A 17303-nucleotide genomic window follows, 5' to 3' on the forward strand; every position below is an offset into this window, starting at 1 on the left:
TAATGAGAATATTTTAACTTCCTACACTTGCAACTTTATACAAAATTTGTCAACAGTGTTATAGATAAATTTTCCTTTGAAAAGAAACACAAATCCCTAATATAATTGTCATGTTTAATGTTAGCTACAAGATTGGAATCTCACTAAGGGCTAATTCAACATTAAGTGATAGGAATTCATTGTTATATTGGTCCTCTGAGACAGTGAAGATTTCTGCATAAGGAATTTATAATGCTGGAGCAGAGACCTTGTGTATGGTAGGGTGTCGTAATCTTCCATCAAACCGTGGGGCACCAATAACTCATTATGTGGACTGTGAGGTTCTAGTGAAGTTTCAGATCCCATCATTAGATACAAACATGAAGCTAAAGAAGTGCCAATGAAACCAGCAGCCGCAGTGTGGAGGAGCTTGCTCAGTTGCATGTAGAGTTTCAGGTCATGGCAATCTCATGCTACCCTGCAGACAGTGGATCATATATATTACTTTCAAATATTTTTGCATCAAGAAGAGCAACATATAGCAACCATAAGCCAATAATGAAGTTACATGGCCAGTAGCACAATCAGGACAACAACATCAACAGAAAGTCCAACTGTACCAATGAAAGTGGCAGTAAAGGAGATATACATTAGAAATTCCTACCTGATAAGCTATCCTAATTTCAGTTACACATCATCATTATTAGCATAAATTAGGAGTCTTAAAAGGGCAATTAAAGAGGATAATAGAGTCAAGTGCTAATGTCAAAAGGTCATTCAAATGAAACAGTACCATGCTCATTTCAGTTACACTCAAAAGTAATAAGCATAAATAGAGGTAGTTATTGAGCAATCAGAGTAATAGTGAGTCACCAAAAGCAATCAGGAGTCACTAGAGAGGCAAGATTCAAAAGACTTTCAGTTACACAATTATTATCAGCATAAAGAGCAATGATAAGCAAGAGTAACCAGATGAATAGAGGGAGACACATGACTCTATAAATTACACAGCAATTCAGATACCACAGGCATTACAATGCAGAAAAACCAGAGAACAAGCTATCATATACAGTTATCAAAAAAGAGAACTCAGAAATAGAGAGAGACATAATACATAATATCGAGAGAGATACAGCTATCACAAAGGGATCAGTGAGCACATATAGAAGAATAAAAATTAGAGAAGAATTGCAGACCGTAAGATATACCTGAATTGCTTAAGCTTTAGGCTTCATCTTCAGAAGCGGTTCCTGGGTGTAACTCTCTACACCATCATTCTCGGCAACAACCTAAAGGAGAGAAAGGAAAGCGGAATACAGTGAAAGTGAGCACAAGTTCAGAGGTAATACAGTAAACGATACAATCGAACCAAATTGCTACCTAAGGTTAGCACTAAAACTCCATATCCATATTTCATGATTTTTGTGGTTTATGTGTTAATGTTGTTATTTTATTTATTATTCCTGCACTTAAAAAATATCAACATGCAGCATACATTTCTGTGATATAATGTCTTCTCTTGGTTGCAATAGTCTTGTGTGACACAAATGGCACACCAAATATATTGAAATGACCCACCCATTTATTCATTTAGTATACGGAATCTCTTATCTAATCCTCTGTCCTTGTCTCCTCGATTGCATTTATCTGACATGTTGCAGCCAATTACCAACGATTAAAAACTAGAACAACAACCAAACAAAATGTACATCATTTTTAATGAAAGGTAATGTCGTATATGTTTATGTAATTAAATCAGAATAGGGGTAAACAAAAATGAGGTAGATCATTAAAGTGATGATGATGGAAATAATACATCACAGTGACCTTGAACTAAAATATTGCAATTCACTTCTACATTAACCTAAACCCATACACGTTTTTGATATACATATCACCAATCAAATAGTATATTCAATAAAAGATAAGTAAATGTCAATAGAAGGGATTTGGTCCCTTACCAATTTCCCTTGTCCCTGCTGATTCTATGATTCGAGGATAGGATCCAAAACCCAATTAAGTATGTGAGGTGGTGCAAAAATCACTCTCGTAACTGGACCATTGGCAGCATCATGTGCCCTCCTTGGCAGAGACTCCTATCAATTTGCTTCACTGTGAGAATGAGAGAGTCGTGAGAGAATAAATAAATGAAGGAGAAGAGAAATGGGATTTAGGGATCCCAATCCCATTCGTTGTGGAAAAGACGAAGATGAAGGAAGAAGGGACAGGAACGGAATGTCGAAGCTCTCACGCAGTTCACATCACAAAGAAGAAGATGCAAGCCCATTCAGATCCTCCAATCAGTCGTGAGCTTGAACCCTTCGACACAGACGCCACTCCCTTGCCGGTTTAGCTTTCTTTACTGCTTTGTTTTTTTTTTATTTATTTATTTTGTTTATCAAACATTCATAATTTTGGCTTTTTCTTTATTTTGTGTCGTTTGGTTTTATGTTTAGAACACTTAATCTACCTAGTTAGCATTGAGGCCCATTAAACTAATTGTGAGTTTTTTTTTATAACCATACGATGATTTACCAATAAACACACCTAAAATTAAATTATTCTTAGAAACATCCTTTAACACTCAAACATTTATAAATAATGCAATACTATCTTATTAAGTAATTAAATTTGGAATTTTATAGTGAGGTTATGTTCTGAGTCGTCTCTACTCTGAAAATGAGAAGGTATACGACCAATATGTCTCTAAGCTATTAATTTCATATATAAAAAAAATTCATAACGGTTGTATCACTTAATTTCATGTATGAAAATTGTCCCTAACCATTTTATCACCAAATTAATTAAGGAGTCTTTATAGTAAGGTTATGGTTCGAGTTGTCTCTAACTTCTCCGAAAATGAGAAGAAAGTTTATAACCAACATCGTCTCTAAACTATTAATTCTATATATATATAATTAATAAACTATTTTATCACTAAATTCTATATGTCTAAATAATTAGAACCATTTTGTATCAAATAAATTTTATGGGATTTTTATAGTGAGATTATGGTTCGAGTCGTCTCTAACTCCCCTGAAAATGAGGAGAAGGTTTACGACCAGCACCATTTCTAAACTATTAGTCTCATTGAATCGAAACAATTATATATTTTAAACAATTTCAAATTAATCAATTAAATAAATCAATACTTCCAAACCTATCGGTATTTTTCAAATCACTAACAATCAACCAAAGTAGCTAAACAATTTTCAAACTAGAACTACGTAGTCTTGATTTCCCTATAGCACACAGGGATACGTAGGAGCAAGATAACATCTTGTCAGATGCAAATATAAAAATAAAAATATTTTGTTTTACTAATTGAATTTTAAATGGATAATTTTTAAGGGTATAAAAGTTCATGTGATTAGTGAGGGTATCGTTTTGATACAGGTGAACGGGGTGCTAATACCTTCCTCGGTCTGTAATCGACTCCTGAACTCAGAACTCTTGTTCAAAAGACCATTCTTATCCAATTTGGGCATAAAAAGAGTTTTCTATGTTTTAACTGCAAAAACGTAGTGGCGACTCCTAATCAATTAGGAGAGGTAGAAATCGAGTTCGCCTCTTCCGAAGTCATAGGGTCGGTCTTCCAACCGAAAATCGGATCGCGACACTCAGCATACACATTCTCCTCCACCATTTGACCTTAATTGTTTCATCTTGGCATCACTTTGTCTTTCTACTTGAGCCTTGAATTTCTTAAATGTAGCAATCACATCACTCTTCATTCTTAATAGATAGATCCACTTCTTCCTTGTGTAATCATCTATAAACGTTACAAAGTACCTATTGCCTCCAATTGACTCTTCTTCAAAGGGTCCACATATATCAGTGTATACCACCTCCAATGCCTTTACTGACTTGGTAGGAACATTTGAGACAAAAACATTTCTGGTTTGCTTGCTAGTAAGACATTCATCGCACATTTGTTCTGATATTTTAATATGTGGTAATCCAGACACAAATCCACCTCTGCTCAAAAAATCTAGACTCTTGAAGTTTAGATGCCCAAATCTTTGATAGTCATGTGTCATTCTCAAGAGTTGATTGAAGACACCTTTGATCACTCATTTGTATGCCTATCTTGAATATCCTATTGGCTAAGATAGGAGCTTTCAAGATATTGTGTTTGTCTTTATCAAACACCTTCACCATTCCATTCTTCATCTCCACTGTGTATCCCTTTTCAAGCAATTGCCCAAGACTAAGTAAGTTGCTTTTCATTTTAGGCACATAGAGAACATTGGAGATGTATGCAGTCTTCTTATCTCTCCTCTTGATAATTACTTTGCCAATACCTTCTACTGAAACTGCACTATGATCAGCAAATTTGACATTGCTTTTTGTTGATTCATCAAGAGTTGTGAACCAATCTTTCTTATCTGTCATATGATTGGACCATCCAGTGTCAAGATACCAGAAGTCTCCATCTTCTTCACTATTTTTTATAGTAGTCATAAGTAGGTAATGATCATCATCATCTGGTTATGTACCTTGTGTCAATCTTGCTTCTTTATTCTTCTTGCATAATGTTTTGTTGGATTTGCATTCAGCTGCATAATGGACATAGTTCCTACAATTATAGCATTGAATCCTCTTCTTATTAATCTTCTTCATGTTCACTGAATTCCAGTTAGAGCCTCTCTTGTGATCATGCCCTTGGAAGCCTTGTTCATTTTTCAAGCCTTCACCATTTCTACATTTATCATTCTGCCATCTATCATTGTTTCTCCTACTTTTGTTGTTCCAATGTTCAACTGATTTCTTGACAGATTGTGTTTGGAGTGCTTAAGCCTCTCCCTTTTCTGCATACCTCTCTTTTAGCCTTTGTTCATGTACTTCAAGAGAGCTCTATAGTTCTTCAAATTTGTAGGCTTCCAGGTCCTTAAACTCTTCTATTGCCACAACTATATGATCATACTTAGGAGTTACAGTTCTAAGCACTTTCTAAATCACGGATTGATCTCTTACATCTTCACCACAAGCCTTCATCTGGTTTATTAAGGACAGGATCTTGGTAAGGTAATCTGAGATTGTTTCATTCTCCTCTATTTGAAGAAGTTCATATCTTCTTCTCATTGTTTGAAGCTTGACTTTCTTGATCTTGGAAGCACCTTCATAGCTTTTCTCTAAGCTATTCTAAGCTTCTTTTCTTGTCTTGGCACACACAATCTTTTTGAAATTGGCTCCATCAACACATTGATAAATTAAGAACAAAGCTTGACAATCCTTCTTCTTGGATTCTCTAAAGATTGTTCTTTGAGCTTCATTGGCATTGTCACCAATTCATTCTATATAATCTCATACACCTCTTGGAATCCAAAAATTGCCTTTATTTGAATCTTCCATCTATCATAGTTCTTGGTGTCAAGAACTAGTAGTGTTATTGAGAAGTCATTGCCATTAACCATTGTTGTGCAAGCTTCTCTTCTCCTTAGACTTTCTTTTCCTCCCCTTCTTTCTAGATCACACACTCGACTCCACACAGGAATTTCCCTCTTGAACCTTGCTCTTGATACCACTGTTGAGAATAGCCAAGCAACCACAACTTGTGCACACAATTCTCTTGGCTTGTAACGCAAGAAATAGATTACTATGCACACACAGTCCAATAGTAATAGCACGAAGAAATAGAAGAAAATAGAAGAAAGTAAATAGGAGAGAAAAAAGAATGTCTTAGTGTATGAATGAATGAATCTTGTTGGATATTGAAAAATGTATTGAACTTCAATTACAACTTATACATCAATGAAATCACTTTGTTCCTATTTATAGCAACTATACTTCAACTAACTTGGCATACAAGTAAAACAACCTAACTACTTTTAACTAATAAGCTGAATTATCACAAATACCTAACAATAAGTAGGAATAGGGATCCTCTCCATTACTGGAGAGAGAAGTGATTTTTTTACACTTAGTTTTAGGATAAAAGTGTCATTATAAGTGTAAACAAAATGATAAAATTGTCTTTTTATCATGCTTTTTGTTTTATTTTGTACCGCATTTCCCTCTCCATTACTGAAGAGGAGTCTGACTCCATAAGTAGAGAGTGCAATATCAATTAAAAAACCTTATGGGTGGTATGTGAAATTTTCTCTCTCTGCAAGTTTTGGTGGTACACCAAGGATATTCTTTCACATTTTTGGTAAGGAACTAATCTCTTTTGGAGTTTGTGGTTACTCCTTCCAACAAGTATCACTCATAAGAATTGAACTCTCGACTTTAGGAATTCAATGGAGTCTTACATCACTAGACCACCAACTTGTTGGTTCTTTCTACAACTATGATAACTACACCATATAGGGCATGGAGTCATAAGGTCCATTGATTCTCAAATAGTGTTGTTTTCTTTGTACTAGAGTATTTCTTACTATTTAGCACAATGGAGCATTAATCCTACCACTTATATTGAACTTTTTTATAACCTGTAGATTGGTTGACACCCCTTGTGCCTTTAATAGGGAGAGTGAATCATTTAAGGAAACAGTGCAGGAGGTTGTGAGTTTGAATATTAACCATAACAAATTAAAAGTAAAATAAAAAAAATTATAAGGTGGTTTGATGGATAGGTGAAAGATTGGAGTGGAGAAAGTTAAAGGTTCAAGTCTCAACCCATACTAAATACTAAACTGAAAAACATATAGGGCAGCCATAATTTAAAATCATGCTTATATAGTTGAAAAAGCAATATTATTGAAAAACCGATTGTTTACAAAATTGTTGAAAGTTCTCACACAATGTTTTCCATTTAATCTACGAGGATGCTTTATAACTCCATTTATATTGGAATAAAGTACATTTATACATCAACAAACATCCCTTTTGACTTTGCAATGAATTATACTCATCAGCATGTCCAACTTTGGACAGTTGGACTACCAAATTAAAACATAATAGCAGACTTAGATTGAGTTTGGCTCGTCTCTTGTAATGGAGATGTCATTACAAGTTTTAGATTGTGATATTTATCATAAATTAAATTAATGGTTCAGATTTTAAGAAGAAATTTGATTTAATATTTTATTAAATAAAAAACAGAAACAAAGAAGACATAGGGTTTGAAGGAGTGGTGGAAACTCCACCTTCATCTTCCTCTACCAGGGGGCTACCAACAATAACACATGGAACACTATCACGATGAAGAAAACTCATTCCAATAGGCAAATTTACCTGGTTGGTGTACTTTGATTGAAAAATTACAGATTTGGTGCACCTTTTAAATTATTTATCAAACTAGTGCACTTTTTCAAAACTCGGCAACTAGATTGCCGAGTTTCCTATTTTTTTCTTGCTCCAGACATAACTCGGCATCTTTAGTGTAGAGTTTATTTTGTAACAATATTTTATTGAACTCGACAATTCTATTGGAGTTTTTCTATTTTATTTATTTTATTCCTAGACTAAACTCGGCAACTGTGTTAAGTTTTGGAGGGAAATTATATTTTATTAAAATCGGCTGTCTCATTGGAGTTTTACAATTTTCATTTATTTATTCTACACAAGACTCGTCTACTTAGTTGTAGATTTTGTTTGAAATTTTTTTATTTCCTACAATGAAATCGACAATGGTATTGTAGTTTTATGTTTAATTTTTTCATTATAAAAAACTACAATACCACTGTAATGTAAATTATATGATATATTTATAATCGTGTTAATTTTTTATTTAAATTTTTTGTAGTAGGAATCATGGAAGACAGTGTTAACATTTGCATATCAAAGCTTAGGAGTTGTGTATGGAAATTTAAGCACTTTACCACTCTTTGTGTATAAAAGCACTTTTGTTGATGACATTCAACATTCAGATACAAATGAAGAAATATATGGTGTATTATCTTTGTGTTTTGGACATAGCATTGGTTCCACTTTTAAAGTATGTATTCATTGTGCTAAGAGTTGGTGAAAATGGAGAAGCAGGAACATTTGCTCTATATTCATTGCTATGGCGGCATGCCCAGGTTAGCTTATTGCCTGATAATCTGCTTGCTGAGGATTTGATTGATTACACTAATGGCAATATAAAAAACTTCAATATAATTCCCGAGAACATTTATAATTAATGGAAAAAAATTAAACATAACTATTATACCATCCTCGATTTCATTGTAGGAAATAAAAAAATAAATTAAAACTCCAATTGAATGGCGATTTATGTGCATTGAAAAATTTCAAACAAAATCTACAATTGCTTAAACGAGTCTGGTGTAGAATAAATAAATGAAAATTGTAAAACTCCAATGAGACAACCGATTTTAATAAAATATAATTTCCTTCCAAAACTCTAACATGGTTGCCAGTTTAGTATAGGAATAAAATAATAAAATAAAAAAACACCAATATAATTGCCCAGTTCAATAAAATATTGTTACAAAATAAACGCTACACTGAAGATGCCGAGTTATGTCTGGAGCAGGAAAAAAATAGGAAACTCGGTAATTCAATTGCCGAGTTTTGAGAAAGTGCACTAGTTTAGTAAAAAGGTACACCAAGACTGTAATTTTCCAATCAAAATGCACCAACCAGGTAAATTTGTCCATCCCACTATATACATATTTATACAAGTAAACACGTAATATATGCAGCAAAAGTAAACAACGTCACAAACAAGTACCCTAGTGATGCGCTCTCAAATCCTTACTGAATGTCTATCTGCAGCTACTAGTAATTCCATGGGGTTTGTGTTATCTCCTTCTTGGAGTTTCCCCTCACTCCTTCAAACCTCATGTTTTCTTTATTTCTGTTTTTTTAATTTTTTATTTAATAAAATATCAAATAAAATTTCATTTTAAAATCTAAATTATTAATTTAATTTATCATAGATGTCATAATCTAAAGCTTGGCCTATCCATTACAGTAGACGAGCCAGACTCTAACATATTGGTAGTACTGGCTTTTTCTTAGTATTTAATATCAATATACGTGTATTTTTGTAAAAACTTTGACAACAAAAACACACTTGCATGTCTTTTTGTAGTGAACATATATGTTCAAATACTAAGAAGTTGGAAGGATCCATAAAAATACAATATAATATCAAATCCAAGATGCTCAAAACAAAACACACTTAGAATCAATGTCTTTAAGGTAGGGAAAACCATATAACACAGTGCCATATGTAAATCACTCAACATAACTGCATATATTATAGTTCATATGCTTGTAGTAGATTATATTATATATCATCCACCTTATAGAAGCCAAGTTTTCAAAAGCATCCAAGGTGACAGGAATAGAATGGCTCTAGACTCAGGTCAAGTTCATTCCTCACTATTTCTGGTGCTTCCTGACGTTGATTACCACTGCACAAACAAAATTACATGGAAGGAGAGTTAATTAGCACAAAGTTACACTAAAAGCAAGGTGTATAAAACTACAATATGATATATATAATATATAAAAGAAATTTTTATTTTTTATATGCCAAATAATCCTATGAAATTGAATTAAAGGGGTACTTTTGCCCATTTGCAAAGAAGAAACTTAGAAATTTTACGCTTACCCCATGTTCAAAATGGGAAGGGGTTGCTGCTGTATCAAGAAAGATGTATCAACTCTGTAGTTTGATTGATCCCATGGTGCAGCTTGTTGTGCAGCGTTAGCCTTCTCTTTCTCCTTGATCTAATCTCAAATCACAAAACTTTGTTATGAGAAGTGCATATAATATATCAATAAAACATTAATCTTCCATGACATACGGCTAAATAAATGTCATAGAGCACCTATTTAACTTCATAACTTCAATATCAATCACCAACATTGAATTAAATATTACTATTGAAAATGTCAGAGATTACAAATAAGTGAGGTGCTTGTACTAGTTTCATGGCAATTACATAATTATCTAAATTATAAAAATAAGAAGATGGGAGATGAAATATATTTTATGTTTAAAAATTCGATGGAGAGCATGAAATATAGTTTTGGAGTAATATAGGAGGAAATCAAGAAATATAAGAATACAATAGGGCTGAATTTAAATGTACAAACATCAATAATCATTCAGTTACATTAATAGCAAGGTGTAGGTAATTTAAAAACAAAGAGAGGAAAATGTAATTTCCCATATATAGGGTATGTATATAATTTATTCCAATAAATATCATTCATGAGTCTTGATCAAGAACATTAACTGTAGTATCAGAGAAAGGGATATACTTATGTATTAACATAACTTCAACAATCAAACTTAAGCTCTTAATGATATATTAAGTCAATCATGTTATAAATTAAGTATAACAAGCAAGAGAACACAAGTTTAAAAATAATCAAACCAGATATCGTTACTCTTGCAATAGTTATAACAAACACACCTCACCAAAAAGAATAGTTCCAACAAATATTGAATTGTACTAAGGAACATCAATAATGATATATAATTAAACGACATTTATTATCAATGTTTTAAATTGTAATCATGATTATGCTGTATTTAGTACAATTATGAAAAATGTTACTCATGTGATCACAATTGCAGTCACGATTTCATTGGGGTGACTCCCTAAATTGCAATATTGTGACGACAATTATAATTGTGAAGTGTAATTTAAAATACTGAATGCAACCAAAAATAATGTAAAGGTAGATCATGATCACCTTCTTTGCAAGCATGTTATTCTGCTCTTGAATCGCTTTCTCCTGCCATAAGTAGTAATGAGTGCACAAATCTCCATATCAGTTTCATTATCAAGATAGACACGTTAACTTTTTGCTTTCAATGATCCTAAGAAGATTTGATATAACCTTTCAGGACAAAAGCAACATAAAGTTGGAGTTAAAGACACACCTTTTTCTGAAGCTCAGAAATGGACTCGTACATGAGTTGGTTCTGTTAAATTATAAATATAATATGTTTCAAGATATATGGTTAGTTAAATATCAGACAAGCATAAGTTAAATATGTATAATTATTTAGAAGATATATGTACTCTGCGTGTACGAATGGTTTTGAGAGCAGTATCCAACTGCTGTTCCAGACTCTGAAGCTCTTTGAGGCTCATTGATCCCAAATCTTCTCCCATATAATGCCTGAAGAAAAGGATAATATATATATATATATATATAATTATATATAATAAAATCATAGTAATAATAATTATAGTTATACTGAGTGACACTCCTAGTTAGTGAGTGATCAAATCAAACAATAAAAGGAGTTCAACACATGCTATATAGATGTAGTATCATCTATCTACCTTTGGTTTCGCTGCAAAAGGTCAATCTTTGCCTTAAGTCTAGTATATTCAATGGTCCAGTTCCCCTGCAAACATAAATGTGATATAAATAAATCAGTTTTGTTTTTATCATATTTGTTTGGAACCATCAAACAATCGAATAACAAACAGAATGTAGAGACAACACACAAAATAGAATATTTGTTAACGAGGTTGACCATTTTGTACATGAAAATAAATTATCTCCTTATATAAAGAAATAAGTTATTTCCTTCGGTCACTAAAATCATGACATGTATCCTATTTAATTATTATTACAAAAAAAATTCTAAAATTAACAAAACAGTACATGTGTCATCCTTATATATTAAAGAATAGTAATTTATGTTTAGGTTACATCATCAGGGTTTATAATATAGATTTATATAGAGATTTAGTGGATGGGAGTATCAGTTATTCTCCTAAGTTTTATGTATCTCTTCTAATAAAAAATGTTCATTGCTCTAAAAAATATATAGATTTATATAGGGAGCGACTCACACGAGAACAATAAACTATTGTGAGAAATGAGAATAATTAATATGAATCATTGAATTTTATTTGAACAGTCAAGATTAAAAGATATATGCACATGACTGTTTGAAGTGATCATCAACCAATAACTTTTAATTACAATCCTTTATTATTGGTTGTAATATATAGATATATATACACATATATGGCTATCTATTAAAATCCTTAGATCATCCAAACCCATAACAAAACTAATTTTATGTCGAAGGATGTTGATCCGTAGCTATGGGCCCATACATGATCTGGTCGTGTATCGCCACCTAGCAACAAGTGTTTCGCCCACATGGCCATGTGTGTTGTTGTGCGTGTCATACCACGCCCTAGTACACGACTGTGGTGACCAACATAGTCTGTCCATGATAATCTATAATTTCGCATCTTGAGAAGGCTCTAGTAAACGACCATGTATTACCACATGGTCTGGTCTAATACTTTGTAATTTTGTTTTCTGAGAAGTTTCTACTACATGACCATATATCACTGCAACACAATGTGGCCATATACTATTTCCTTACTGTCATGATTTATTAGACAACAATCTTTATCTTGGTGAATATGGACAATCTCCTATTATGTGTGGTTGCACGATTCATACTAATTCGGTTCAGAATTTGCTTAATAGTGGTATTCAGAGATGGAGTCGTCAAGTGAGGGAGGTCCTATCTTCTTGTATCATCTTAGCAATCAGCAACATTTGGTTTGTTAGAAATATTTCCAGATTTGAGGATAAGCAGTGGAACTTAAACTCTATCATTTCTAACATCAAGGTGCAAACTTCTTTATCCGGCAAGCTTGGCTCATCCTTCTCTAACTCTTCCATCAAGGATCTTTCCATACTTAGCAGTCTGCATATTAATTGCAATCACATAAAGAGCCCAAAAATGGTGGAAGTTATCTGGCGTATTCCCTCTTGTGGTTGGATCAAAGTTAACATTGACGGGGCTGCTTTTGGTTCTCCTGGTGTTGCAGGGGGTGGTGGTATTTTCAGGGATGACCAGGGCAATTTCATTGCTTGTTTTGCTGCTTCCTATGGTATCAAAGATGCCCTTTATGCTGAAATGAAGTCTGCAATCTTAGCTACTAATTGTGCTCATAAAAAAGGTTGGAATTCTATTTGGTTAGAATGTGACTCTTCCCTTGTTGTTTACATTTTCAATGGCAAATCCAAAGTGCCTTGGAAACTTCAGGCTAGATGGACCATTTGTAAAAGTCAACTTGCTACTATGAACTTCAAAGTTTCCCACATCTTCAAAGAAGGAAATGCTTGTGCTGACAGTTTGACAAAGTTTGGAATCTCTTACAATACTTACATTTGGTGGAATTCAATTCCTTCTTTTATTCATAGTAATTGCTATAGAAATTGGTTGGGTCTTCCCAATTATAGGTTTCTAAATTTGTAATGGATCTATTGGTTTCTCTTTATTAATCTAATTTTCGGTGCTTAGGCACTTTGTTTTAAAAAAAAAGTGTGGTTGCTCCAAAGTCTAATATTTCTCAATTTGGCATGAGCAAATCTATCAAAACTCACTATTTTAGCATGAAATCTTCACCAAACATTACATCTATGCTCAACACCACCTTCTTGAAAATTGGATTCATAACTTAGAATTTTTCTCAACTTTAGTATAACCTATTGAAATATATTTCTTTGACTTAGAATTATGTTTAGATTGATTATCATTGTGTATATAAACATAAGTGGGATAACCTAATATTACATATTATTTCAATTGATTGGTTTAATGGATTTCAGCCAATTGTGCATATATGATTACGGTATATATGAATCAAATTAATGACGAACCTGTGTCTCAGAATCATTTCCCACCAGCTGTCTCTCTGCATAGGCATACCTTTCATGGCGTTCCAGTATCTTCTCCATGCTGTTCAATAATTAAGTAAAACAAAAAAAATGTAAAAAAATATATAGTATAGAGCTGTCAATAGTCCCTTATGTTAAACCATCACTGATTAGGGTTAATGCAAAGTCCTTTCTGAATACAATGTTCTTGGTTAGTGAATGATAATGACAACACTGTACACTAGCTGTCGGCTATATATTGCGTGACTCTTATTAATTATGTAGAATATATTGGCTCACGATTTAATTTTGTTGAAACTTAAACCTTATGCAAGTTAACTCTTATAATATTTAGGATAAATTATATCATTTTGATAATCTATACAATATAACTTCTTGTTTCATCAATAAAGATTAGTTCCTAATTGTTTAGGAGATTGCATCAATAAGCTGAGAATGGAATAGCATAAATCCTAATTAACCAGTCAAAAGTTCCTTTTTTTTTTTTTTTTTTTGAATATTATTACTGAGAAACCAATCCCTTTCAGGATGTGTAATTGTCTCTCCCAACAACAAATGTATCTCCTAGAAATTGAACTTTTAACATTTTTTTTGTCTTTCTAAGAGTTTAATAATTTAATAACAAGAACCATTAAGAAAAAACAAACAGAAAAGCATGCAACGTTCCTGCTTCCATTCCCTGATGTGTGAAAGGACTTAAGCTTGTAAATGAACTTGGCAACTGTGCAATTACGTGTTAATCAACCAGACAAAAGCAGCCACAGGATAATAATACAACAATAGAGGAAGAAACCAATTTTTAGATTAAAAAAAATGAAAAGGTACAAATTTTTAAACAAAAGTGGGTCTAGAAGATCTTGTTTCAAAATAGGTTCTGCACGGAAAGGACTTGAGATGGATAATGAACATGACAATTAACTAGAGACTGACACTATCCCCTTCACGCTTCAACACCTCATCCAGCAAAATGGAAATTGAAAAATAAAAATAAAGTTAGGGCTTTTGTAGGAGAAGTGGGTACACTGTGATTTTCTAACCTAGGATTTGAAAATCCCTCAAACAGACAAGGAGCATAAAGAAAAGGGTAGCTAGTTGGGATAAACAATTCTTCTCCTTTCTGATGAGGGAAAATATGCACATGACATAGATGAACTTATTATAATAAAATTAAATTTGAGGGTATCTAGCTAATTGTGTTGATTTTTTCTAAGGGGTGAATTAGATCTGAGGTGTCTCTTCTGAGATAGAAACCTCTTAAGCATGTTAGTTGTGTATTCTCTATTTTTAATACTTCTTTTTCTTAATGAAAATTTTACTTATAAAAAATTTGAAAGTAAATCGTTTTTCTAACTACTAAGTACTAACTACAAAAATTGAAAACCAATATTTAGAGATGTATAAACAGTCCATGTTCTTTGTTAGGTTTTAGCTAGCAAAATCTTCTTAATATCAATATGTCTCTTCTATATTCTGCAAAACTGATCTATTATTAGACTTTTATGTTTACCAATCAATAATATATTATATATGTAGCCTTCATCTGAACAAACATACTGCTAAGAGAAGAGAGAGATAGTGAGGCTTTTGTCTGCTTTTGTTTTTCAACCTAAAACAGAAACCCTTCTCAAGAGAAAACCCAACGAAAAATACAAAAAATAAATAATTAACAAACAGATTCAACAATTCTTAACTGGTCAACCAAAAAAATGAATAAATATACTATACAAGTCAACAAATTTATATCACTTGAATTCTATATGATATGATATATAGAGAGATCTAAAGAATTCTATATCGTATTATAGATAGATCTAAGAATTGTATATAATATGATATATAATAGCATATATATATATAATAATAATAATAGTATAATTTAGGGTTATATAGGTTTACCATGAATCAGTGGCATATTCAAAGAGTTTTCCTTTGTTGGAGAAGACAATCAAAGCAACCTCAGCATCACAGAGCACAGAGATCTCATGTGCTTTCTTGAGTAACCCACCTCTCCTTTTGGAGAAAGTTACTTGTCTATTGATCTTGTTCTCAATCCTCTTCAGTTGTACCCTACCCCTTCCCATCTTATAGTTTGGTATTTTTTTTTCCTTTAATTATGTTTTACCTAGCTCCTTAGCCAATAATTTGTTCTCTTTTTTTACCGAAGAAAACTTCTAAACATGGAAAAGGAAAGAAACCCCAGAAATACGCTCTAAAGGGTTGGCTAATATAGTGAAGCAGGCGTGAGAAAGTTAGTTCATGGTTCTTTCTTCTTCTGGACAAGTATGGAGGTGTGTGATGAGAAAGCACAGTCAGTATAAGTATGATATTATCCATCCATTCCGCTGTCATATATAATTGAAAATTTGAGGAGAATATAATATCTATCTTTATTAAATAGGCAATGGTTATTAAATATAAATGTTATATATTAAAATAAAATTACATTTATTTTTTTATCATTTCAAAAATGTTATGTACTGATCACTATATATTTATGTGAATATCTTTGTTACGAATAGGAAACAACAACATTGTTAAAAAAAATTAATTTTATGACAAACAAGTTATCAAAATTTTTAATAAAATATTTATTTCTCAATATTAAGAATATAGTGACAGAATAATAGGGACATTTCAATTCAATAGGAAAATGGTTTCTTTTACAGCTTGTTGAATATAAATGTCTTATAAGTGACTATAATTAAACAATGAGATATGTGGCATTATTTTTCGTAGTATTTTGACATGGAGTTGCTTTTAGGATTTACAATGTCAATATTCAATTTTCGAGAGAGACAATTACTTTGAGTGGTAATCATTCATCTAGATTAATTCTTTACTACATGATATGTAGAACATTTTTTATTACCACAAAAAAATATCAAAATTAGTCTAAGTCAAACTGCTAAGACTTATCCAGTAGTAAAGCTCTATCTTTCAACTCACAAGAATCAAATGTGAAATCTTAAACAACCAAACTCTTTATTTGAAACAATAAAAATGTAAATATTCCCTACTTTGAAGGTTGTAAGTGAACTATTTGCAAATATGAGATATATTTCAAATTGAAGTGTCACATTTAATTTAATTTTTTATTAAAAGGAGTACCAGAAATAATGTTATAAATGATTATTAAGTTAGTATAGGTAAATAAATAAAATTGCTATTTAAAGACCACTTTTACAGTGACCTTTGCCTAGTAAATACAAATACCATGTAATAGGTTAACCATGACCATAAGTCAATTACAAAATAATATTGTATTTGGTCCCTTTTATAAGACAGTTTTAAGATTTTAGTTTTGTTATTAATTAATTATGTTCAAAGTTCTTGCAATAATTAACTGAATATATAAAATCGCTAATCAATTAAGTGAAAAAAGAAAATGTATTAGTCGCATTAATGAAGAGCAATTTTAGGAAACTACATCTAGTTGTTGACAAGTTTAATTATACTAATGATATTAATCACATTCCTTAGTTCACATGAAACTATCCAAAATGATTTTATAAAAAAGATCGGAAAGAGTAATATTTAATTTATATAATTTTTGGTGTGCAACAAAGGTTTACCCATCCTTAAAAATAAAGACTAATTCATTTCAAAATATAGAGATTGTTAGACTGGACTTTGCTTCCACCATTTAAGTCTTTTCCACACAAATAACAATCATTCTATCTGTACAGCTTTTCCCATAGATACAACATAATCAAATCATTTACAACATATTTAAGGAACTCAACTTATGG

General features: G+C 32.0%; 1 protein-coding gene and 1 long non-coding RNA gene across 2 annotated transcripts; both read right to left on the reverse strand.

Annotated features, from left to right (window-relative positions):
* Positions 1 to 2322, reverse strand: LOC109329039. The gene is made up of 3 exons (XR_002105510.1): positions 1941 to 2322; positions 1188 to 1268; positions 1 to 457 (listed from the first exon to the last, which is right to left on the reverse strand). It is a non-coding gene; the product is annotated as an uncharacterized LOC109329039 (long non-coding RNA).
* LOC109336389 (truncated transcription factor CAULIFLOWER A-like) lies at positions 9000 to 15881 on the reverse strand. The gene is made up of 8 exons (XM_019572960.1): positions 15451 to 15881; positions 13537 to 13615; positions 11181 to 11245; positions 10914 to 11013; positions 10772 to 10813; positions 10582 to 10623; positions 9488 to 9606; positions 9000 to 9287 (listed from the first exon to the last, which is right to left on the reverse strand). Exons 1-8 carry the CDS (start codon positions 15633 to 15635, stop codon positions 9194 to 9196), a joined length of 726 nt encoding a protein of 241 aa, XP_019428505.1. The 5' UTR covers positions 15636 to 15881; the 3' UTR covers positions 9000 to 9193.

Source organism: Lupinus angustifolius, chromosome LG02, assembly GCF_001865875.1.
Source record: "Lupinus angustifolius cultivar Tanjil chromosome LG02, LupAngTanjil_v1.0, whole genome shotgun sequence".
Classification (NCBI taxonomy): Eukaryota; Viridiplantae; Streptophyta; class Magnoliopsida; order Fabales; family Fabaceae; genus Lupinus; species Lupinus angustifolius.